Source organism: Rhincodon typus, chromosome 43 (assembly GCF_021869965.1).
Source record: "Rhincodon typus isolate 14 chromosome 43, sRhiTyp1.1, whole genome shotgun sequence".
NCBI lineage: Eukaryota > Metazoa > Chordata > Chondrichthyes > Orectolobiformes > Rhincodontidae > Rhincodon > Rhincodon typus.
This window is the reverse complement of record NC_063374.1, coordinates 7,303,862-7,330,138: the sequence shown is the minus strand read 5'-3', so window position 1 is coordinate 7,330,138 and position 26,277 is coordinate 7,303,862. Positions and strand designations below refer to the sequence as shown.

Here is a 26,277-nt window from a genome sequence, read left to right as displayed (position 1 = left end):
TTCACTCATGTCCTTATCTGGTTTGGCCTACTTGGGACACTAGATCCACAGCAATGTGGTTGATGTTTAAGTGACCTAGCAAGCTATTTGCTAGACTTGAGTACCATACTCAGCTGTATCTAACTGCTATAACATCTGCTAAAAGGAATGAATCGGCCAATATTGATCAAATTATGATGGTACTCTATAGATCCTGCAAAGTTTTCCTTCAGAAACAAGCTAGTGCCAAAATTGGGAGAGCTATCCCACAGACTGACTGACTACCTCAAGCTGTTGCACGAACATTCTCACAGAATCATACCTTATGCACAAAATCCGAGATAACACCATCAACAACACAGGGTGGCAGCACAGAATATACAGTCAGAAGAAAGATGCCCTGGAAGTCCCCAGCAGGAGTTCTGCACCTTTGAAATCTCATGGCATCAGGTCAAACATGGGTAAGGAAAATGCATCCTCATTCCCAGCTACATCACCCCCCAACCCCCAGCCCAGCCGATGGATTAGTTTTCCTCCAAGTTGAACAAGGTTTATTTATTTGTTTTACGTGAACATATGCAGCATAACAGATTTCACTCGTGAAGAGAAGCCTGAAGAAGAAACTGTTTCAGTATTGTTATAACAGTATATGTTTGAACTAACATCCTTCAAAGTGGCAAAGGATGGACTTAGGGTGGGTAATGATGTGGTTGAGTTCTAAAGGGCGTAGCTGATGAACAGGGCTTGTGGCAGGTGGTGAGGGAACCAACAAGATGGGAAAATGCACTTGACCTCATCCTGACCAATCTATTTCTAGCTGATGCAACCATCCATAGGATGGGTAGGAGTGACCATCACACAGTGCTTGTGGATACAAAATCCTGCCTTCACGATGAGATACTCTCAGCACTGTTGTGTGGCACTGCCACAGTGCTGAATGGGATAGATTTCAAGCAGATCTCGCAACTCAAGACCAGATATGCAGAAGGCACTTTGGGCCGTTAGCAGCAGCAAAAATGTATTCAACCGCAATCTGGCTTTGTTGCCTGATATGACCTTACTCCAGCATTACCACCAAGTCAGGGGATCAACCCTGGTTCAATGAAGAGTACAGGAGGTCATGTCAGAGCTGCACTACGCATACGTAAAAATAAGGTGTCGATCTGACAGAGCTGCAAATCAGGATTATTTACTTGTCAAGCAGCATGCTATACACAGGACTAAATGACCCTACAATCAACCGATCAGATCCACACTCTCCAATCCTGTCACATCCAGTCAAGAATGGTACAAAATAACTAACTCAATGGAGGAGGAATCTCCACAAATGTCCACATCCTTGATGATGGATGAGCCCAGCAAGTACCTACAGCCAGACAAGCTGAGTGGATGTTTATTTTGGTCTCCAGTGTCTTTAGCCAATTTCCTTCATTCTGCATGATTAAAGAAACAGCTGGAGAACATGAACACTGCAAATGTTAGGGGCCCTGACAATATTCTGGCTGTAGTGCTGAAGACTTGTGCTCCACAACTAGGCATGGCCCTCACCAAGCTGTTCCTGCAGAGATACAACACTGGCATCACTGACATCTACTAAGCAAAGTGATAAATTGCCCTGGTACATTCTGTACACAAAAGAAAGGACAAATCTGACCCATCAGTTACCAACCGATCAGTCTACTCTCAATCAGTTAGCAAAGTGATGGATTTGGGCTGGTAAGTGTCAAGTCACATTTGTGCCATACAAGTGCCCTGGCACAATCTCCAACAAGAGAGAATTCAATTATCAACCCTTCTTATTCAATGACATCACCATCACTTAATCCTCTACAATCAATACCAGGGGGAAAGTGAGGCGGGGGAGGAATCCATTGACCAAAAACTGAATTGACCAGTCATGTAAATACTTTGGCTACAAGAGCAGGCCAGAGATTGGGAATTCTATGCTGTGTAATTCATTCTCCCCTTGCCCCAAAGTCTGCCCATCATCTGTCAGGCACAAGTCAAGCTTGCGATGGACTACCCTCCACTTGCCCTGGATGAGTGCAGTTCCAACAACACGCCAAAAGCTCGATACCACCCAGGATAAAGCAACCTACTTGACTGGCACACCGTATAACACCTTCAACATTCACTTCCTCAACCACGATGCACAGTGGCAGCAGTGTGTACCTGCTTCCACTGGCAGGACATTGGTAACTAAAAAGACACAGATGTACGACAATTGATAACCAGAGGGGGAGATAAGAAGAAACAACATACTGTTGTGATCTGGTCAATGCTGCCTGAAAGGATATTTGAAGTTCAGCAGGAACTGTTAACCAGGAATTGGATTAAAAACAGAGGAGCAGGAGAAGGCCATTCAACTCATCAAGCCTACCCCCCCACCAATCAATATGATCATGGCTGTTCGAACACTTCAGTGCCTTTTACTCAACACATTCCCATAACTCTGTACACCACTGGTAATCAGAAATCTATCAATCTCTATTTTAAACATACTCAAAGACTGAGTTTGTGCAGCCGTCTGTGGTAGAGAATTCCGAAGGTTCACCACCCCGAAGTAAAATAATTTATTCTCATCTTCTGCCTAAGTAGCACCCCATCGCCTTATTTTTAAATAATGCCCCTAGGTTCTCTAAACTAGACTCTCCATCTAGACATCTAGACTTCTAGACTCTCCAACCGGGTTAACTTCTTAACCTGCATCTGTGTTGGCTCTCCTTTTAAGTATTTTGTAAGTTTCAATGAGACTACCTCTCAATTTTCAAAACTCTAGAGAATACAGACCTGGTTTGGCCAATGTCTCTTCATGAGACATGTCTTGCCATCCCAGGAATAAGTCTGGTGACCCCTTGTTCCACTCCCTGTAAGGCACTAATATCTTTTAGGAGATAAGGAGACTAAAACAGCACAGAGTGCTCTATTGGTCTAACTAAGCTCTTATCCGAATGGGAAGATGGTGCAGGGCTACAGAGAAAGAGTGAGTTGAATGGGATCGGCTGGATAGCTCTTTCAAAGTGCTGTCACAGGCACTATGGACAAAACGGCCTTGTTCTGTGTGGTGTCACTCTTTTTGGTTCTTTGCATCAAATTGGCTGAGAGGGAGGGAGCAAGAGAGAGAAAGGAATTGGGTCTGACAATGCAAGCAGCTTGCTGAAAGAGGAAGTGGTTTAATGAAAAAAAAACGACAGCTTCTTCAGCTACGCAAAACTGCTTCTTCAAAAAAAAAAATTTCCAGCCACCTCGGAGACTTCAGCGCAGAAAGCGCTTGGTTTCGGTCGGGCCTTGTACCGTGGGAACTGACGTGACTATCTGCAGAGTTCAAGGTAGGATGGAACCCAGTCATCCTGTAAGTAAACCGAGCAGAACTGCCTTTGAGCTGAGTTAAAATAAATTAAACTCCCGTAAAGATTAAAACTACAGATCTTTCTTCATTTGGTTGCCATAAGTAATTCAGGTGATCAAGGCCTACATGCAAGTCAAAAGCCAAGCTTGCGGGCTTTTCAAAGACTGTGAAAGGAGGGTGCTTGCAGGGGGTGGGAGAATAATGAGCGAGGGGTCCTGAAGTTTCCTTTGACCACCTGACAGAACAGGTTCAACTTGGAATCTGACCCCAGTGAAGATATAGGGATGAGGAGTTTGGGATGGAGAGTGGCCTTGGAAGGTGGAAAGGATTAAGCGTTAAGAGAGAAAGATTCAGAGCAGGATGGAGACAGATATCCCAAGAGGAGAGGACTGAATTTTCTGTTTGGGCTGTATTTCCCCCCTGAATAAGTGGATGAGTGGAATTAAAATCCATGCAAGGGGATGAGAGGAAGTGAAGGTAAGATAATCAAGACATCAATTTTTTCCTTGCAATTTATATTAGTCGTGACAGTCCGTAATCACAATTCTATTTGGTTGGGCACTTTAAATGTAAAAAAATGTTACATGGGAGCATTATCGAACAAAGTGCAATATGAAGCCGCTGAAAGAGATATGAGGGCAGGTGATCAGTAGCTTAGTTAGGGAAGTGGGGGGAATTTAAGAAGCATCTGAAAGAAGAGTGAAAAAAGATTCAGGAAATGTAAGATCTCATGGCTTATAAAATTTGTTTGGCGTATATATAACGACAGCAAAAATAAAACTCCCCCAGTTTCTATTACAGGTGCAGCAATACCACTTTGGTATCTCTTGTTAAATATCTCTTCCATTTCGGTTTGACTGCCTGTTTTCAGTTTGGGTCGGGCCCAATTTTTGTCATCCCTACATGTAGTTTTATTGGAACTGTCTGGTGAGAGATTCTCTGCCTCCAGGTATTCCAAACTGGACAATCCTTTTCACGCTGCCATTTTGGTTTCAGTTTACCAGCTTTTTTTTTTGCTATCTTACCATTGTGCACACCTCAACCATCTACCCCTTTCCAATGAGCTCAACCCAAATTGGTTCCATTTTCATGTCTGAGCCCAGGCAGCAAGTGTTGGTGGGATATTTGACCTTGGGCATCATTGTAACACAACCCACTTTATCCCCCTTATTGCATGTCGCAGCTCACTGGCACTTTCTAGAAGTAGGCAGGGGTGTACTATAACAGACTTCTGTTTTACTTCAGTACAAAGATGTGGGGAACAGATGTAGTAAATTTCCCCTTTCCCAAACTGATTTGGACAATTCAGTAATATCCAGCAGTAGCAAGGATCATTGGAACAGGAGGAATCCATTCTGTCCCTTGAGCCTGTTATGTTAGTCAGAGAGATAATGGCTGACCACCTTTTTGGCTTCATATCGCTTACTACGTTTGGCTGGCGCAAAAATGATTGCTCTCAGAGTTAAAATGATTAATTGAGCTGGCATCTACTGCTTCTTGTGGGAGAGACTTCTGCATTTCCAACCATACTCAGTGTGAAGGAGTGTTTTTATTCTTTAATGTGATGTAGGCGTTTCTGGCAAGGCCAGCACGTGGTGCCATTCTGTAATTGCCCTAAAATCAAACGATAGCTCGGCCATTTCAGAGGGCACCTGAGAGTTGACCACATGGCTGTGGGTCTGGAGCAGCCTTCCTTCTAACTTTCTTATTGTCTGCACAGGTCTCCCAAGTGCTGTGTGCGGCAATGACTTCCAGGACATAAAGTCAATGTTGCAATTGGAATACTGACACCAACCATGGTACCTTGGAATGGGCAGCTTAGAGGGAACATTGTAGGTCTCACTGGGTAACTGCTCTCCTCCCTAAGGGTTTTAGTGAATCAGGTGGGCTTTTACAATAATCAATGATAGTCTCATGGTCAACTTTATACATCTCACATTAATTGATTACATTTAAATTCCATCAGCTGCCATGGTGAGATTTGAACCTGTATCCCTGGAGCACTTGCCTGGGCCTCTGGATTATGAGTCCAGTGATGTTACCATTACACCACCATCTCCCTGCTTCCCAACCTCTCTGCTGGCTCTGGTTTTAAGATTCTGTCCTCTGACCTAACATTTTCCCAACAGCAGAAATAGTTTACCTCTATTCAGCCTCTTAATTGCTGTCAAAGTTTCATAATCCTAAATTGAAATATCCCTTGAGCTTCTGTTATCCCCAGGGAATATAAGTCTCGTTATGCAATCACTCCTCATAACTCCTGGTACCACGCTGGTGACTCTATACTTCAGTTATGCGAAGGCCAATACCTTTTTTCTGAGGTGTGGTGCCCAGAACTCCACAGTTACTCCAGGTATAGTCTAACCAGGCTGCAAGTCAGTAAAACCAGCAGGAAATAACTGTCTCTATCCAGCATCTTTTAATGTTTTTTTCAAAATTCATTGATGGGATGTGTGCATTGCTGACTGGGCCAGCATTTATTGCCCATTCCTCAGTGCCCGTGAAAAGATGGTGGTGAGATATCCCCTTGAACCCACAATATTGCTAAAGAGAGAGTTCCAGGATTTTGACCCAGCGATGCTGAAAAAACAATGATATATTTCCAAATCAGGATGTTGAGTGGCTTGGAGGGGAACTTGCTGATGGTGTTGTTCCCATTTATCTGCTGTTCCTATCCTTCTAGATGGTAGTGATTGTGGGTTTGGAAGATGCTGCCTAAGATGCCTTGGTGAGTTTCTGCAGTGCATCTTGTAGATGGTACACACTGCTGCTACTGAGTGTTGGTGATGGAGGATTTGAATGTTCGTGGATGTGGTGCCAATCAAGCGGCTGCTTTGTCCTGGATAGTGTCAAGCTTCTTGAGCGTTGTTGGAGCTATACTCCTCCAGGCAAGTGGGGAGTATTCCATCACAGTCCTAACTTGTAGCTTATAGGTGGTAGGTGGTCTTTGGGGAGTCAGGTGATAAGATATTTGTTGCAGGATTCCTAGCTTCTGACTTGCTCTTGTAGCCACTATGTTTATGTGGGTAGTCCAGTTTCTTTTCACTGTCCTCATAACTGAAGCAAAACTTCCTCCTACTCTTTATAGTCCAGTTCCCCTGCTGGAGAGGCCAATATTTTATTTGCAATTTTATTATTTATTGTACTTGACTTACTATATTTTTTGTGAGCTGTGCATATGCACCTCAAAATATCTTTGGAGCTCCACTATTGCTAGCTTTAAACCATTGAAAAATACTTGCAGCTGCCCTTTTTTGGCTTAAAAGGCAAGTGATAAGGACCTTTGTGTATGTTTGAGAATAAAATACCATGTATGTCATCAAGAACAGCAGACTCAGTGCATATTACCGAGGATTGCAGACCTGTGTACATTGCTTGAGACTAGCAGACCCTGTGTATTATACTGAGAATGGCAAATTCTCCGTAGGTCATTGAGAATGGCAGCTCCTGTGTATTTCATAGAGAATGGTTACTCCTGTTTTACATATCATTGAGAATGGCAGCTCCTGTGTATTTCATAGAGAATGGTTACTCCTGTTTTACCTATCATTGAGAATGGTAGTTCCTGTGTAGTTAATAGAGAATGGCAAACCCTACGCAGCCTGTATACATTACAGAAAACAGGCAACTCCTGTGCATATTATGGGGAGTGGTTGCTCCTGTGCACATCGTGGGGAATAGCAGCTGTGTGTATTGTGAGGAAAAGCAGCTTCCATGTATAGTATGGGGAGCAGTGGCTTCCATGTACACTGTGGGGAATGGAAGCTCCTTTATACTGTGGGGAATGATAGCTCCTGTGTCTACTGTAGGGAATAGCTGCTCCTGTGCAGATTGTGCAGAATAGCTAATAATGTGATTACGCAGGCCAATATTTCAAAATAAAGTCTAGTTGCTGTGAATCCTGAGGTCAAATCGGGGTTAATTTACTGCATGGTTGATTGGCAGTTCCTTGTGAATACCAGTGAAAAACAGGAACTAAATATCTCCTACCAGCTCCTTTTTCTTATATCTTTTTGAAGCTTTGAAGTGTGATGATGCTTTCAGAACTCATGGATAGGTAAAGGGATGATCAAAGCAGATATTTGTCAATGGATTGTCACATTAATCCAAATGTAAACTTTGCTTGCCGGGATTAACCTTTTCTTAATGACTGTCAATCAAAATTATGCTCAAACATCAGGGCCACCTCCCCTAACAGGCCAATGATTTTGTGTTATGCAACATTATTTTAATTATCAATTAATATTCAAAAATGAACAGAGGACTTACATTTCTATAGTGTCTTTTATGACATGAAGATATTCCAAAGTGCTTTGCAGCAAAGTATTCTTGTTACATCAGAAATGCAGTTCCCATTTTGCTCACAGCAAGCCTCCACAAGCTGCAGTGCGATAATGAACAGATCATCTGTTTTTCAATGATGTTAATGAAGGATAGATATTGCACCAGGACACTGGAGAGATTTACTCTATTCTCTGAAACATGTCCCTCTTGTAAAGGCAAATGGGTCTGTGGGTTTAAAGTCTTGTCCTGAATTTGATACCTCTGATACAGTGCAATGCTCCCATGGTCCTGGGTGAACCTGGTTTGTGCTGAGGTTTCTGAAGGGTCTCTCAAACTCCCTAGTTGCTGATTTAGTTGGTAGCGACTGGGTGAGAGAGGGAATATCACCAACTGAGTCATGGTTTCTGGGCATTTTGTCCTACCACTTTTTAACAAGTTGCCTCATTCTACTTTTAAAAAATGATAGCACTTCCCTTTTCACCAAGCAATTAAGAAGGCAGCATGATCGCAGTTGGCTCTTATTTCGCATAGCACCAATTGCTATGAGTGTAGGCATTACTTAATCAGAGGTTAAAACTGATTGCCTGCCCCTGGCCATGGATCCTTCCTCAGAACTCGACCTGAATCATTAACTCTGATTTCTCTCGACAGATGCTGCCAGACCTGCTGAGCTCTTCCAGCAATTTCTGTTTTTGTCTCTGCAGATGCTGTAAATCAGTTCTTTCAGTTTTTAATCTGATAGAATATGAGTTCCCTGACTGGGACTGTTAATGTGGTACAGTCAGGGAGTCCTGACTGACAGATATAAACAGGAATGTCATGGTTCTGTTCACTCGAGAATCTGGCTCTGAGCAAGCTGGCTAGTGCCAAGATTATCCACGTGTAAATAAAGGGTGCCTTAGTGACGCCGTACTGGCCCTCAAGGAATTATTTCAGTGGTAACGAGAGAAATATACACCCCAAAAGAGATTTCCTTGCAACAATTGTCTTTGCGCTGGGGTAAGCATTTCTGGCATCATGCTGCTATTTAGGAAGCTTGACTCATTCAATCCTGCAATCAAAAACTGGGCCCAGTATTTGGAAAAAATGCTTTTTTTTCTGGGTAAATGACATTGGGGCAGACAAAAAGCAACACATAATTCTCCTGAGATAGTGGGAACGGCCGATGCTGGAGAATCTGAGATAACAAGGTGTAGAGCTAGATGAACACAGCAGGCCAAGCAGCATCGGAGGAGCAAGAAAGCTGACGTTTCGGGTCTAGACCCGTCTTCATAAATGGGGGAGGGGAAGGGAATTCTGAAATAAATAGGGAGAGAGGGGACCTATCCCCTCCCTAACTCCCCACCTACACTCACCTTTACTGTCTCCATCCCCGCCTCTTTGGCCTGTCTCTCTCCTCTCCACCTATCTTCTCCTTTATCCATCTTCTATCCACCTCCCCCTCTCTGCACCAGGTTAGACCTGATCTTGGGGGCAAGGCTAAAATGGCATCAGGAGCGTCAAACACAAGACTCAGCTAAGCGAGGGGGGCACTTTATTTCAGGGGATAAAGTTTGATGTAGGAACCACGGGAATGGCCCTACAGGAGTAAGAGGCACGGTCGAAGCAAGGTCAGGTCCCATAATGTACAAAGTTTGTGTTGGTGAGATGGTCCTGAACAAGCATGTAGACCACATGAAAGCTGCAACCTCGCAAACAGGACGGGAACAAAGCACACCTGGCCCCTCAGAACATCTGGCATGGCTATCAGAACCCGTGGGATTTTTCCCCTCTGCCTGGCGTTGAAGAAACCTCTCAGGATGAGATGTAAAGGGAAGATATCGCAGCCTCGACACTGAAGAAGAAGATGGATTTCTTCCAAGATGCTCCGGGTGGAAGAGGTGGGCTGCAGTCTGGCACACGCTGCCAGTATCCGAGGCAGAGTCGACAGAAACGGACCTGGTGTGAAAACGGTCCAGGACAAGCTACAGGAAAAAGAATGGTTCCTATATCCCAGGACTTAGAGGGGGAGGGATGCAGTGATTGGAATGACGTCAGCCAGATGGACCTCATGGAATATGAGTCCCCTGATTGGGGCAGTTAATCTGGTCCAATCAGGGAGCCCTGGCTGACAGATACAAACAGGAGCGTCAGGGGTTCTGTTCACTCTCGGAGCCAGCTCTGAGCAGGCTGGGCCATTGTCATGTACCATGCACATGTAAACAGAGGGTAACTTGGTAGTGGGATACCAGCCTTTGTGGAATTATTTCATCATCCACAGCTATGTTCTTGCCAGGGTGTCCTTTAGGAGTATTCGGTGTCTACCAATATTCTTGACCCCTTTAGAGAGAGAGTGGCACCACAGGGGATACAGTGCTTTATCTCCCTCTCTGATTTAGCCCCTTCCTGCTCTCCCTACCACGCCTTGACCTTCTGATGGTTTGCATTGACCATAATAGGCTTTGCATTGTAAATATTCAGGTGGCCACGTGGGTGATTTACTGGTGATGGTTAGTAGTTAAAAACAAAAAAGAAGTCACAGTGATTTAGTGATGGGGACAAAACTGTTCGCTTGTGTGTGATAGTACTTCCAGATATAAGAAAAAGAAAACAAAAGCTAAGCCCATCTGCCTCTGTCAGGGAATGAGGGGCTATAATGATATTACGCCTTGTTTGCAGAACAATTAACTCCCATGAGGGGAACTGAAGGATCAATCGCAGCCATTAGGCCTGTGATAGATAATTGTGGGTGTGAGTAAGAGGATGGGGTTGCTTGGGGAGTGTGGGTGAAATTGCTAGGGAGCTCATGATAACTCATCTACAAAGCTTTGGAACCAATTCCCTAGTCTCGCAGGAAGCTGCGGGCTTTCGATCATTTCTGCGTAACTGGTTACAATCAGGATTAGCAGGCTATTCACATAACCATGCGTACAGCTTGGAAGAAGACCATTTGGCCCATTGTGCTGATTCTTTGGAAGAGCTATAAAATTGGAGCCCTCCTCTTTCCCAATTAGCCTACAGTTTTCTTCCTTTCAAATATTTATCCACTTCCTTTTTATTATTGAATCAGCTTCCATCGCTCTTTCAACAAACACATTCTAAGTCATCATAACTTGCTTAGTTTAGAAAACACCTTTTTTTTTGTTTGTTCTTTTGCCAGTTATCATAAATTTGTGCTCAATTATTTACCTCCTGTCACTGGAAACAGCTTTGCCTTGTCTACGATTTATCAAAGTCTCCTCTGAATTGTGTATACCTCGAAGGCCTTGTTTGCCCTGAAGTGATGTCTTTTTGGATCCCCTCTCACTGTGCACTTGCACATGTTGCAGTCCTAAAGCTGCCTTTGTAATGGCAGCCGTTTTGGGTGAGATGCTGTTAAGCTGGGTGGGGGATGGTTGGGGGGAGAAGCAGAGGAGTGATTCAGTGTGCGGATCCATCAGCCAAGAGCTCTGATCTGATTAAATATTGAGTGCCCGGGGACCCCGGGTTACTGGAAAACGTGAGCTTAATTAATGCTAATGAATGTTTCTAATCACACTGTCGCTCTGTTCAATTAATTATTTAACTCTTCAAGTGGTGCCATCTGGTGTAGAGAGAAAGGGAAAGGATTCTGCCTGTTTGATGCAGTGTGGAGAGGACAAGGGCACCTTAATGGTCTGGCTTCTGCACGTTCTCTGTTTGCAGTTCCATTCAGACTGCAGAGATCTGACAAAACAGTCCGTAGCAAAAAAAAAGGCACACTGCTGCTCTCAGTTCTGTGTAGGTCATGTGCTCTTCCTTTCTTACTCTTGCCCCCAACTTTTTTTTTCCTCTTTTTGCAACCGTGCTCCCACCTCCGCCAACCCCCCAACAATTTTCCATGTTGTACTGCTTCCTTTCAGTTTCCACATCACTGATTTTTAATCACATGTGGATGGATGGCCACACTGCTGGCCCTAAGTATTGGAACACCTCCCCTATAATTGCTTAATTCTCTCCTCCTTCGTGTCACTCTTTAAAACTAGCCAAGCCTTCGGTCACCGACGTTCAATGTGTGTCAGATTGTTTCTGGAATTAAAGGACTTTAGGGACATTTAACTATGTCAAGATTGCTGTATCAAAAGCAAGTTGTTCTTGTAATATTTGCTTCCTCCTGATTTTTATCCTCAAAGTTCTGACCTCCTTGACCTTTGACCGGCAGGCTTCAAAATGGCCACCCGTGCTTAATAGGTCTTTCAGTCCTGTGGCCTTGGTTAAGGATGGAGGTCGTAACTGGGTGGTTATGCAATGTGAGCAGGCAGACCGGGGCTCAATTGAAACTGAGGTGGAAGTGGGAAGCTGAGGCTCAGCAATGGGGAGTGGGGAGGTCAGGGCACGTTGGGGGCTAAGCATCAATCTGTTACAGTGGCAACAATTCACCTTCAGTAGAGGCATTTCCCTCCATTTTTATTAGGCCCAGCCAAACTACTCTCATTACCCTTGTACTGTTGACCGTCTGTATGTGCAGCTTCCCTTGTGGGTAGGATCAAACTTAGGGCATTGGCTCAGTCCCAAAGGCTTCTCAATTATACAAAGCCTCTGATTTTATTTTTGCTCCCTACACACTCACAAGGATTTCTAGTGCTATTTCTACATATTGTTTTTAGAAAAATGCTTTGATGAGGAAGCATAAGATTTTGTTCTGGTCCCGATGTCTTCTGTGACTTCACCTGACGAAGGAACAGCGTTCCGAAAGCTTGTGATTTCAAATAAACCTGTTGGAGTATGAGTTGTCTGACTCCTGACTTCATCCCTTACCTGTCCTGGGAGTGTTGGAAGGTGTCAGTATCAAGGGTGCTTAACTTTTATATTAAAACAGAAGAGGGCAATTTAGTTTTATTTAATCCTGTACTTGCCCTATAAGTTATTTGGACAGTGTGGACGGAGCTTTACCCTGTATCTAAGCCTTGCCTTTTCCTTGTTTTCTCCAGGTCATGTCACTCAACAGCCAGAGATGAAGGAAGCCAGCGGGGGATTTGATCTGCAAGGCCGAAGATACTTGATGTGACACTGTGACTGAAAGCACCTTTATGCTCCCTTAACCATTGACCTGTTGACCTTTGCAACAGCCTCACTGCTCCGTGTCACTTCCCCTGCCCCCTGTAATGGCCTGAGCCTTTTCAGAGATTTGGTGCTGTTTGGGATGAAGAGAGCAGCCGTTTTGAGGATGTGAGGGCCCTATGTGGAGTCCTCCGATTGAGTTTTGGTGCAAGGGGAAGAGATGTTCATCTTCTTTCCCCACCTAACCAGGGCTCGTGCCTGGCGATCTCGGCCACTCTCAAGCCAGTAACACACACCTGCAACGCGTGGGTGCTGTTGTCCTGTGAGCAAGGAGCTGCAAGGGACTTTAAGGGGCACGGGACATGCAGTCGGACGATTTTTTCTACAGGAAGTTCAAGAGGAACAACCCACGGCCTTTGCTGTCGGCAGTGAGCTTTGAACCCAAGACACCCAGGTCAACTCCGGAGCCTGCTGGGACGACAGTGCGGGCCAGGATCTCCGAATGGCCGCCCCGGCGAGAGTCGCTGGAGGATGGGGCTGCGAGGAATCACGGCTGTGAGGAGAAAGGGGCCTCTCGACCCCTCGACGAGGCCGCTGGCTCCAAGGGCAACGCGAAGGAGCTGGCGGCCAAGATGACCGCGCAGGGACGTAACCCAGTCATCCAGCGCAGCAACAGTGAGGTGACCATCACCGACAGCGGCTGTGGCCAGGGCTCAGACCAGCGGGTTGTTCACCCCTGCACTGGGGCAGCCCTCCACCGGGACTACGGCAGTGCCTCTTCCATTGAGCGTCAGCAGTCGCGGGACGGGGAGGGTGATGCCAATAGGCCAGGGTCGGAGGTCGCCAGCGCCGCTCGCTTCCACGACCCCTACCTGCTGCTGGGTCTGAGGGAGACCCCTGGTGCCGAAGAGAAAGCAGCAAAGGGCAGGCCCAATGTGGCGGCCGAGCCACCCGCTGAGGCCTCAGTGTTCCGAAAGCTCAAGACCCAGAGAAGTGACCCAGAGAGCCCGAGGTCACCGCCCCCAGTGTCGGCCCTGGTGCCAGGCCCTAACGACTCTTGCCAACCCTGGACCAGTGCCAAGAACGTGGTCCACTACGACGTGCAGAGCATCCTGTTTGACCTGCACCAGGCTGTCTCCAACCGCGACAGCACCGGGCGGCGCAAAAACATCATCACTGGAGCCTCTGCCGCTTCCCAGCTGCCGGCGCAGCCTACCTCTCCCAGCAACAGTGGCAGCACTGAGGAGCTTCACCAGCTGCCGGCAAAATGGGTCGTGCCGGCAGTGGCCGGGGCTGGCACCGGAGGAGATCTGGGTGATGACGAGGACACCCAGCTGGTCCTCAGCTGCCCGCATTTCCGCAACGAGGTGGGTGGCGAGGTGGAGCCGCGGAATGCCAGCCAGTGCCCCAATGCTGCTGTGTCGGTACTGGAGGAACCCCGGGAGAGCTATCTGGCCCGGCAAGGGACCGCTGCTTACTTCATCGAGCATGCAGACCTGGGCGCCAACTATTACCGGAAGTATTTCAGCGGCAAAGGTAATTGTTTAAGAATTAAAACCAAGCTCAGTTATAGCTACAGCTACAGAAGCTGCATTTTGTCTTTGCTTCCAGGTGCAGAATAAAGCTCCTCTACACCGTCCCCATCAAACACTCTCAGGCCAGCACAGAGTTAGGTGCAGAGTAAAGCTCCCTCTACATTGTCCCCTGTCAGATACTGCCAGGACAGGGACAGCACAGAGTTAGATACAGAGTAAAGCTTCCTCTACACTGTCCCCCATCAAACGCTCCCAGAGCTTATACAGCATGTACAGAATGAACTCCTAAACAGAAGTTACGTTAAGCTTGTCTGAACCTTGTTTATATCGCACTTAAAAATGCTGACGCACTCTGGAAGATGCAAACACAATTGAGCAGAACGTCACCAGAACTGAGAGGTTATACACGTCAACACAAGTTGGAGCTATTTTCCTTTTGCCTACCTTTCTCCTTACAGAAACCTGACAAACGTATTAAAATGAAAAGATGATAATGTGAAAGTAGAGAATATGTTTCCACTTGTTGGAGAGACTAGAATAAAGGCTAAAACCTTTTAATATAAGCATGAAACTAATAAATCCAAAAGAGAAATAAGGAGACATTCTTATTTCAGGTTGGTGGCTACTGAAGGGAATGATTTAAGTGATCAGTATATCTACACTTCAAGAGAAGCTGGTTAACCACATGAGGGGGAAAGGAATGAAACAATATAAAGACCAAAAGAACTGCGGATGCTGTAAATCAGGAACAAAAACAAAGTTGCTGGAAAAGCTCAGCAGGTCTGGCAGCATCTGTGGAGGAGAAAACAGGGTTAACGTTTCGGGTCCGGTGACCCTTCCTCAGAACTGAATGAAACAATATGTTGAACTAGTGAGATGAAGAGGATTAGGAGGAGTGGTGCATGAAGATACCACACTGTTGGATCGAATAGCTTTGTTTCTGTGATGTAAATTCTCTGTTAACAGCAGGTGTTTACAACACAACTGAGTCTGTTGCTATAATCCACCCCACACTAGCTCTCTCTGGCATGAGTGATTGATTAGAACGTAGAACATAGAACATTACAGCGCAGTACAGGCCCTTCGGCCCTCGATGTTGCGCCGACCTATGAAACCAATCTGAAGCCCATCTAACCTACGCTATTCCATTATCATCCATATGTTTATCCAATGACCATTTAAATGCCCTTAAAGTTGGCGAGTCTACTACTTTTGCAGGCAGGGCATTCCACGCCCTTACTACTTTCTGAGTAAAGAACCTACCTCTGACATCTGTCCTATATCTATCACCCTTCAATTTAAAGCTATGTCCCCTCGTGCTGGCCATCACCATCCGAGGAAAAAGGCTCCCACTGTCCACCCTATCTAATCCTCTGATCATCTTGTATGTCTCTATTAAGTCGCCTCTTAACCTTCTTCTGTCTAACGAAAACAGCCTCAAGTCCCTCAGCCTTTCCTCATAAGACCTTCCCTCCATACCAGGCAACATCTGGTAAATCTCCTCTGCACCCTTTCCAATGCTTCCACATCCTTCCTATAATGCGGTGACCAGAACTGTACGCAATACTCCAAGTGCGGCTGCACCAGAATTTTGCACCAGAGTGATGAGGAGTATAAGATTTGGCTTTATTTCCCAGTGGGTACACACATGGTAGACATCTATAAAGGAATGTTTTGCATTTGCCTGGGATATCGAGCTTGTCCACTCATCGTGAATGAGAGAAAGCCCTCGAGATTTTGAGGGGAAAAGCAAGCTCTGAGAGAGCACCTGATAAAGATAAGACAATCAAAGCCCAGTAAGGTATCATTTAGACTTGGGCTTGGAACAGTGTTGCTGTTCAGCTTCAATTATTTTATCTCTCCTGTACCCGGCCTCATTGTAGATGTTGCATTTTACCTCTGCTTTTAGGCTGTCAGCACCTTGGAGACCTGTGGTATTTCTTTTCCCGTGCGGTTATATATCTCTGAACGTTTCCTGTCAGGGCTGCAAGCCGTTCTTTCTCTTATGACACATGTTGAGGCCGGTGATCAGTGCCCCCAAATCACATGAGCTGACAAGAGGATGTTGTGGTCAGGCTGAAGCAAGGCCTAGGCAATCCCTTGCTCTGGAACCGGCGATCCTGGGGGCCAAGCGGGCATAAATAATTGCTAGAGAAGAAGGTATTTGTTGCATTGCTCCTGGCTGTCCCTCTCTGATATTCACCCTGGCATGTGCACCACTGCTGTCCAATGTCTGGCATGGCAGCTGTCTTTTGACATGGACAAGTCCGGCTGTTTTGGAAAGGGAGAATGTTGGGGGTTGAAAATTAGACAGGAACACGGCACAATCCAAAGATGTAAGAGAAATGTGTGCTCATCGAATATGCCCCCCAATCGGCAGCTCTTAAAATGGCCCCAGTCTCCATCCTAGAAGGAAAAAACATTTAACCCATTTTGTATAGTTCAAAATAGAGCTCCTGTATGATCAGTATGTTCATTTCCAAGTATTATGGTTTTGTTTCAACCTGTTTTATTGATGAATCTCTCCAGCAATCTTGTGATACTGTCTTTCCCACTTCACATGAATATTAGCAGCACACCCTACTTTCTATTCTCACTGAGTTAGTAGAGTTCAGCCTCCATTCTCTGGGGTTCACTATTTATGGCTGCCGACCTCAAAAGTGATTATTCTGCTTGATTCCTACAGAACATCAGAACTTCTTTGGAACAGACGAGACCCTTGGGCCAGTGGCAGTGAGCCTGAGGCGGGAAGAAAAAGACAAGGATGCAGGGAGCAGCTCGCAGTACTACTACAGGATTATTATCAGGACAACGGAGGTGAATATAGTTGGATAGTTGGGGAATGAGGAATGGAGGGATTGACTGGAGTGGGGTGCAAACTGTTGGTCAGATATGATGTACTTCACCCATAGGTTTGTGGTGTTTCTCTAATTTTCTCCTGCCCTACAATCCAGTGAGATTGTCCCTTCCAGTTCTGGCCTCTTGTGCTTCCCCGATTTTCATCACTGCCCCATTTCCACGTGGAACTTTAGCGACCTGGGCCCTGTTCTCTTGAATCCTCTCCCTAAATATTTCTACCACTCTCATATTTTTGAAACCTACCCCTTTGACCAATTTTTTTTGTCTTTTGTCTTAATATTATACAATGTCTTGCTTTCATAACCTCCGATATTCCAAAACACCTCACAACCAATTGAATATTTTTTTAAATTGTTCACAAGATGTAGGCATTGCTGGCTAGGCCCAGCATTTATTACCCATCATTAATTGCCCCCTTTGAGGTGGTGGTGAGCTGCCTTCTTGATCCACTGCAGTCCATGAGGTGTAGGGACACCCATGGTGCAATTGAGGAGGGAGTTCCAGGACTTGTCCCAGCGACAGTGAGGGAGCGACAATATAGCTCCCAGATCCGGATGGTGTGTAGCTCGGAGGAGACCTTGTAAATGGTGGTACTGTATGCATCTGCTGTCCTTGTCCTTCTCGAGGTCACATATTTGGAAAGTGCAGTCAAAGGATCCTCAAGGATTAATGCAGAGCATTGTAGATGGCATTCACTGTTGCTGTGGGGTATCGGTAGAGAGAGTGAATATTGGAATGAGGTACCTATCCAGTGGGCTGCTTTGTTTGAGATGGTGTCAAGCTTCTTGAGTGTTGTTTGGAAGCGTAGCCGCTGTTGTGGTGTAGGAAACGTTGGAAGTTGGTATTGCAGTTTCTGCTTTGGCCACAATTGGCGATTCTGTTGCAATGTGTGCCCCAAGTTGCAACCAATTTAACATGTTTCTTCCTGTTTTGAGGTTCTGTTCCAACTCATTTGCATATTGCCAAGCACAGAATTTGCCATGTACCGGTGTAATTAGAACATAACATATAGAAACAGAACCAGCCATTCAGCCTTTCAAGCTTGCCTTGTTATTCAACAAGCTCATGGCATCAATGCTTCTGTTCAACTCAAAATCCAGACGGCTTTATAAACTTACTTTTAAAAAATCAAATTGCTGAAAAATATTCCTTGATGGATATAAGAATGATAACTTGCTGAAGTTTGATTAATACAGCTGAAAACGATTTTATCATAAAAGCAATTATTTCAAGTAAGTGACTCAGAGATAGTGGGAACTGCCGATGCTGGAGAATCTGAGATAACAAGGTGTAGATCTGGATGAACACAGCAGGCCAAGCAGCATTCAGAAATTTCTGAAGAAGGGTCCAGACCCGAAACGTCAGCTTTCCTGCTCCTCTGATGCTGCTTGGCCTGCTGTGTTCATCCAGCTCTACACCTTGTTATTTCAAGTAAGTGTCAACTGATTTCAAGCAACTGAAATGGGTCATTTACCAGTGCCCAAAGAGATCATTCAGCCTATTGAGTCTGCACTGACCCTCCAAAGCGCATCCCACCCAAACCTAGCCCTATCCCCGTAACACTGCATTTACCATAGCTAATCCACCCAGCCTGCACATTCCTGGACAGTATGGACAATTTAGCATGGCCAATCCACTTAAGCTGCACATCTTTGGACTGTGGGAGGAAACCGGAGCACCTGGAGGAAACCCACACAGACACAGAGAAAATGTGCAAACTCCACACAGACAGTCACCCAAGGTTGGAATTGAACCAGGTCCCTCGCACTGTCAGGCAGGAGTGTTAAACACTTAAAAAGATACAAAGCTCTATTGTAGTAAAATTGGGGTACATTAAGTAGTTCCTATGCAATGTTTTTAAAAGACTTAATTTAAAAGCCTCCAAAACATTTGTTTTGCGTCCAAAAGATTGTTTAATTTTTTTGAACACCCACCAGGCCTGTGAGTGAGTGCAATTATTAGAAACTTGCCATAGTGCTTAATTTATCCTGATTCAATGTCTGTTTGGAGTCTCCACTTGCCTGGATCAGTACAGCTCCAATAACACTGAAGAAACTCAACCCATCAAGGGCAAAGCAGTCCACTTGAGCAACATCCCATCTACCACCAACATTCATTCCCTCCACCAACAACACAGTGGCAGCAATGTGTACCATCTCCAAAACGCACTGTAGCAATTCACCAAGATTCCTTCTGAACACACGACATCTACCATCTTGAAGGACAAGGGCAGCAGATGAATGGGAACGCCATGCAGGTTCCCTTACAAGTCGCAAACCATTCTGACTTGGAACTATATTGTTCTTTTCACTGCTGCTGGGTCAAAATCCTGGAACTGCCTCCCTGACACCACTGTGGTATACCTCTACCACATGGACTGCAGCAGTTTAGGAAGGAAGTAGATCATTACCTTCTCAAGGGAGATTAGGACGGGTAATAAATAATCCCATGCAAGAACAATTTAAAAAAAAATAATTTTGGTGTAAGTTGGGTCTGCATCCACTGCAACACAGAAATATAGAGGAGCAGAATTAGGCCATTCAAGTCTTCTCATCCATTCAATGTGATCATGGCCGATCATCCAACTCTGTACTTTTAAACAGAAAGTAAAGTTCCCTCCACACTGTCCCCATCAGTCACTCCCAGGACAGTTACAACATGGGGTTAGGTACAGAGTAAAACTTCCTCTATGCTGTCTGCATCAAACACTTCCAGGACAGGAACTTGACAGAGTTAGATATACAGAGTAAAGATCCCTTTATTCTTTTGAATTGAGAGGAAAACTACCTTCAGATTGTCCCCATCAAACACTCCCAGGACAGGGACTGCACGGGGTTAGATACAGAGTAAAGCTCTCTCTACACTGTCCCCATCAAACATTCCCAGGACAGGGACAGCACAGGGTTAGATACAGAGTAAAGTTCACCCTACACTGTCTCCCATCAAACACTCCCTCGGACAGGGACAGCACGGGGTTAGACACTGAGAAAAGCAGCCTCCTCTTTTAAACTGAAGGTAAAGCTCCCGGACACTGTCACAATCAAACATTCCCAGGAATTGTATAGCCCTGGGTTGGTACCAAGTAAAGCTTCCTCTAAATTTATCCTCATCTAATGTGCCCAGAACTGGTGAAACATGGGATGAGATAAAATGAAGTTCCTGTTCCTCTTTTGAACTGAAAGTAATGCTCAATCCACATTGTTCCTATCAGACACTCCCAGGACAAGTACAGCACCGGGTTCAATACCGAGTAAAAATCTCTCTACACTGTCACTATCAAATAAGCCCAGGGCAGGTACAACATGGGGTTGGATGCAGAGTAATGCTCTCTCTGCTCTTTTAAAGTAAAGCTCACTCAACAATTTCTCCATCAGACCTCCCTGGACAAGAACAGCACGTGGTGAGATACAGAGTGAAGTTCCTTCTACTCCTTCAAACTGAAAATAAAGTTTTCTCTACTTTTTAAATGGAAATTAAGGCATACTCAAAACTGTCACCATCAACAACTCCCAGGATAGGGTCAGCACAGATGAGATACAGAGTAAATCTGCCTCTACTCTTTTAAACTGAAAGTTGAGCTGATTCTACTCTATTGAACTTAAGGTAAAGCTCTGTCCACAATGTCGCCATCAAACACTCCCAGGAAATGTACAGCAATGGGTGGTACAGAATATTGCTCCCTCTAGTCATTTAAACTGAAAGAGCACCAGGGTGTCTCAGTGGGTAGCTCTGCTATCTCACAGCGGCAGGGACCTAGGTTTGATCCTAGCCTTGGGCCACTGTCTGTGTGGAGTTTGCATGTTCTCCTCACATTTGCGTGGGCTTCCTCCGGGTGCTCTGGTTTCTTCCCACAGTCCAATATATGCAGGTTAGGGTGGATTGACCATGCTAAATTGCCTCATAGTTAGTGTCCAGGGATGTGTAGGCCAGGTGGATTAGCCATGGGAAAGAGTTCATGCAATATGATGGGGATGGGATGCTGTTCAGATGGTCGGTGCAGACTCAATGGCCAAATAGCCTCTTTCTGTACTGAAGGGATGCTATGATTTAAAGCTGTCTCTACACTGTCCCCATCAAACACTCCCAGGACAGGGACATCATCCAATTCTACTCTGTTCCTGCTGCCTCCGCATACTCTTTCTTTGGCTCTTCGAGGTATATCTAGCTCCTTTGAAAAACAAACTTGTGTAAAAGATTGCAGAAGCAATATACTGTCGAGCAGGCACTCCCAGTGTCGGAAGGAATTGTGCTCCAATTGAACGGTAACTCCACAATGTATAGAATGGAAAAGATGAGCTTTAAAACCCATTCTTTGTGCCTGCAGCTGCGGACCCTCCGTGCGTCGATCCTGGAGGAATCGTTTCCCTCATCCATCCGTCACGGCGCGCAGAGGGGGATTCCGCCAAAGAAACTTCTGGAGTATGTGGTGCCGGGGCTGAACGTCCAGTGTCTTCGATTGGCATCTAACTCCCCCAAAGTGCCGGAAATGCTGCTGAAGTTGGACGAACAAGGGGTAGGAGATTCTGAGACTCCTTGCTGTTGCCCTGCGCGACTCGCCCTGGGGTCAGCATGCAGGCCGCCCGACTCCTCAGGGAGCCTGTCTTCTGCCAGTTTGTGTGCAGCGCACAGCAGCTAAAAGGGATGAACGCATTCGTGCCATGCAATGTGGGTGATATGCCCACTGTGTAAGCGAAGAGTTGTTGGGTACTTTGCAGGAGACACTGCAATAATTGGATAACCACCAAAGCTCAAACCAGCTGCCTTAGCACAGTGCGGGATACTCAACCTGTCACCTCACACAGCTGTCTGCCTCGGCTACCAAGTGGCTAAACCATCTTACGGCAAGCTCTTTGGCAACGCGGCCACAAAGCTGGCAGGTTGTCCCAGGTGCAAAGCACTGGCATGACCAGCCCATGTGCTGTGTGTAATGATGCTCAAGTGACAGAGTGAAGAAAACATCATCAAAAATTGATAGAGTGCGAATGGAAACAAAACTGCCATTCATTATTAATACGATATTTCAGTGGCTCAGTGGATGAATGTGACTGGTGGCCACACACTGCTGAGTCTTGTAGACAGGGAGAGGCTTGGGGTTTCATGTGTGCAGGGATTAGAGAGAGGGAAAATCTGCCAGAGCTCAGTAATTGTATGTGAGTGTGACTGTGTATGAACTGAGTATGATTTGATGTGTACTAGACTCTGTGTCTTTGTCCATGTGAATATGTGATAGAGAGAGAATGTGAATCTACCCAAAACACATTCAGCGAAATTATTAGTACCCATTCCCTGACAAATAGCACAGTTTATGACACTCTTCTCTTCACTATGTGGTCCCTCTCACTTATGCTATCCCTATTTTTTCTTGCTCTTTCCTTCTGAATTTCTTTGTCTCCGTGTCTCTTTCGCTGTTTCCATCCCTCTCTGTTTTTGATCCCCTCATGCGCCCTATCTCATCCCTCCCTCCCTCCCTCCCTCCCCACTCTCTCTCTCTCTCTCTCTCTCTGTCTCTCCCCATTCTGTCTCAATCCTTTGCAATAGGGACAGGAGGCTGAGATCTCCAGGAATTCTGCGTGTTAAATTATTGGGTTGGAAAATGACTAATGAGGACTTTTAACATGCCATCTGATTCAAATCACTAACTGAAGTGTCTAATTAATTATTCAGAACAAGGATATCAACATGTCATAGTTTTAGAGAGATTGAGGTCTGGGTTTTACAGTTTCTGCTCAGAAATGAGGCTTCTTTTTAAAAACAATGTTTTATATTCCTCCTGTTTTCTGAAGGCATAGGGTCTCACAGGGTAATGAGTTCCACAGGCATCAATTTCCTTGGGGAAATTTCCCTGTGCATTGATTCTCACTGGGATATGGGTTTCTCACACACTGAATTTCACTGGGAACTGTGTTTCTCTCACACTGACTCAAACTGGGGTATGGGGTCCCACACACACTAACCCTCACTGGGGTACGGGGTCTCTCGCACATGCACATGCACATGCACACACTCACACACACACATATACACACACACTCTTACACACATACACTCTCTTACATACATACACACACTCTCTTTCTTACACTGACACTCACACTCACACACACACACACCCTTTCACTCACACATACACATACCCTTACACAGACACACACACACACACTCTTACACACACACCATACACACACATACACACTCTCTCCCTCTCTCTCTCTCACACACACTCTTTTACGCACACACACACTCTTACACACACACACACCTCTCTCTCTCTCTCACACACACACTCTTTTACACACACACACACTCTTACACACACACACACTCTTACATACATACACACATTCTCTTACACACACACACACTCTCTTTCACACACACACCCACACACACACTCTTACATACACCCACACACACACTCTTACACACGCACGCGCACTCACACTCTTACATACCTACACACATACACATACTCTCTTACATACACACACACACCCTCACATACACACACCCTCACACACACACCCTTACACACTCGCACACTCTCTTACATACATACACATTACACACTCTCTCTCTCTCTCTCTCACACACACACACACACACACACTCTCACACACACACACACACACACACACACAGAATCTCCTTGGTATGGGTTCGACGTACATTTCTCATGGACTACACTGATTGTCATCTAACACTGTAGCCAGAAGAGCAATAATACAGCTCAGAGAGAGGACGTTCAGCCCATCTTGCTCATGCTTGGCATGAGCAATCTAACCAGTGGGCGCAGCACCGAGAAGTGAGCAGGATTGGACAGCAAGTGTTTTATTTTTATCCCAACTTGTCCAACCAGGAATGGCAATCCTGGGGGCAAGGAGTGGGTTTGCAAGTTTCCAAAAGGGAACCTGACAGCGACTTCAGTTCAGTTTGAATTTCTCTCTCAAGGTGGTCATCTGTCTTCTGAGGGAGAATATTTCTTGGAACGTTTGCTTTGAGGAAGTCCCAAGCCTGTAAGATTCTTTTTATTCGGGTTACTGCCCCTAGGATATGAAATTTTATTGTTATTAATATACATCTTGTGTTTCTTCAACCCACAGCTATCCTTCCAGCGCAAAGTGGGGATCATGTACTGTAAAGCAGGACAGAGCACAGAGGAAGAGATGTACAACAATGAAACCGCTGGTCCGGCCTTTGATGAGTTCCTTGACCTCCTGGGCCAGAGGGTGAAACTGAAGGGCTTTGAGAAATATCGAGCTCAGCTGGACAACAAGAGTAAGTTGAGTGTGATACCAACGGAACAATGAGGGAGGGAGGAGGGGAGCGGAGCGGGGTGCGGCCCCTTACTTTGGATCTGTGGTGGATGGGAGGATTTGTAATCTAAATCCCAACTCATCTTAAAGTAGTGTATTCAAGAAGGTAATAATATTAAATAGCAAGTGACAATAACAGAATGAGGCTAGATACAGAACAAAGCTCCCTCTTTTGAAACTGAAAGAAAAATGGAAAGTAAAGTTCCCTTAAAACCATCTCCATCAAACACTCCTGAGACAGGAATAGCACAGGGTTAAATTACAGGGCAAAGCTCCCTCCGCTGTTTGAACTAAAAATGAACTGCATGTAAAGTTCCCTGTGCATTGTCCCCATCAAACACGTCCAGGACAGGGACAGCACAGGTTAGATACAGAGTAAAATGTCCTCTACACTGTCCCCATCATGCACTCTGAGGACTGGGACTGCATGGGGTTAGATACAGAATAAAGATACATCAGTGCAAGGGCTGATGATGCTAAGTCTTTATTTATTTAATTCCTAAGTTTATTTCTGCTAAGTCACTTTATGGGCTAATAAATAGATGCGATGCATCCTCAAGTCCGTGGATAGCACACTTCAGGTATCCTGGACAACCACATGTGCAGGAAGTGATGTCAGCTTTAGTAACTTGAGCTGCAGATTTCAGAGCAGGCATCAAGAGCCAAGTCCAAGATAGCATGCCTGCCTTAATAGATATATGGGTGTGTGGATAGGAAGTGGGGAAGAAGGAACAGGGCAAAGGCTGGGAAAGCAATAGCGATAAGGGATTCAGCTGGTGCAGTTACAGGCCAGCCTTTCTGCGCCTGCAAATTTGACCATTATTGTTGCTGAACGGTTGAGTCGGGAGGCTGAACACTTAGCGGGTTGTGGTTCATATGCATCGACAAAGAGGGATGAGATTCTGCAGGGAGAGAAACTAGGAAGCAGGGCCCATAAAATAGGGGTAATCGCTGCATAATTCTTGATGCCGTGTGCCACTGAGTCCAGAAATCAGAGGATAAAGCAGATGAATGCGTAGCTGGAGAGGTGGTACAGTAGTGATGGCCTTAGATTCCCGGACATTGGGACTGGTTATTGAGGAGATGAAACCTGTACAAACCAGAGCTGGGACCTGTGTTCTTTTGGGGTGTCGGGAAAGTTTTAAACCAACTTGGCAGGAAATGGTAACTCAGAGATGACATTAGACAGAAAGAAAACGAAGTGTGCAAGGAATTGGGAGAGATAGATGTCACCGCAGTAAGAAAATAAATTTCTAGGCATGAGGTAGGAGGGAATGCTACACGTGCAAAAGAAATGAAGTTACAGTGAAACTTTAGAAATTACTGCTTCAGCTTCAATTGGAATGTTTTATCCAGTTCTGAGTACCACACTTCCAAGGGGTGTAGAGAGTCTGCAGTAAAGATTTATAAGAATGTTTTCAAGGATGAAGAACTTCATTTATGAGGTTAGATGCAAAAATCTGGGACTGGTTCTCCCTAAAGAAGAGAAGGTTGGGAGGTAATTTAATAGAACGGTTCAAAATCATGAATGGCCCAGATGCGGAGGATGGAGAGAAACTGTTCACGTTGTCTGAAGGTTGAGAACCAGACGACACGGATTTAAAGTGCATGGCTAATGAAGCAAAAGTGACATGAGGAAAATCCTTACTAAATCAGCAATTGTTTCAGATCTGGGATATGCTGGTGGAAAATGTGATGGAAGCAGACCTAATTGTGGCTTTCAAAAGGGAATTGGAAAAATAACGAGAGAAAACCATTGTGGGGCTACAGAGTTTAAAAAAAAGGGGAGTGGGACAAGGCGCACTGTTGTCTGCAGGGAACTGACAAGGGACAAATAGCCTCCTGTAACATAATCTGACTTCCTTTGAATGGAGTTATTTGCTAGACCATTTCAGAGAGCAGTTAAATGTCTAGATTCACATGCAGACCAGACTGGGTAAGGATGGCAGAAACCGTTTTT

The 26,277-nt window shown here is 45.4% G+C and overlaps 1 protein-coding gene across 6 annotated transcripts in view; it reads left to right on the top strand.

The window, feature by feature from the left end:
• zmp:0000001168 (signal-induced proliferation-associated 1-like protein 2) overlaps positions 1–26,277 on the top strand; it is a 79,470-nt gene that overhangs the window by 22,235 nt on the left and 30,958 nt on the right. For 3 of the 6 annotated variants that reach the window (XR_007266011.1, XM_048619592.1, XM_048619588.1), the window contains exons 2-5: positions 12,541–14,146; positions 16,832–16,962; positions 21,329–21,517; positions 24,105–24,279. Coding sequence is in view for 5 of the 6 variants with exons in the window: in XM_048619592.1 (XP_048475549.1) it covers positions 12,973–14,146; positions 16,832–16,962; positions 21,329–21,517; positions 24,105–24,279 (1,669 nt within the window). In the remaining variant the exon portion in view is untranslated. Of the gene's footprint in view, positions 1–3,200; positions 3,332–12,540; positions 14,147–16,831; positions 16,963–21,328; positions 21,518–24,104; positions 24,280–26,277 lie in introns of those variants that run through there. The other 3 variants (XM_048619591.1, XM_048619589.1, XM_048619590.1) reach the window with 2 other exon arrangements.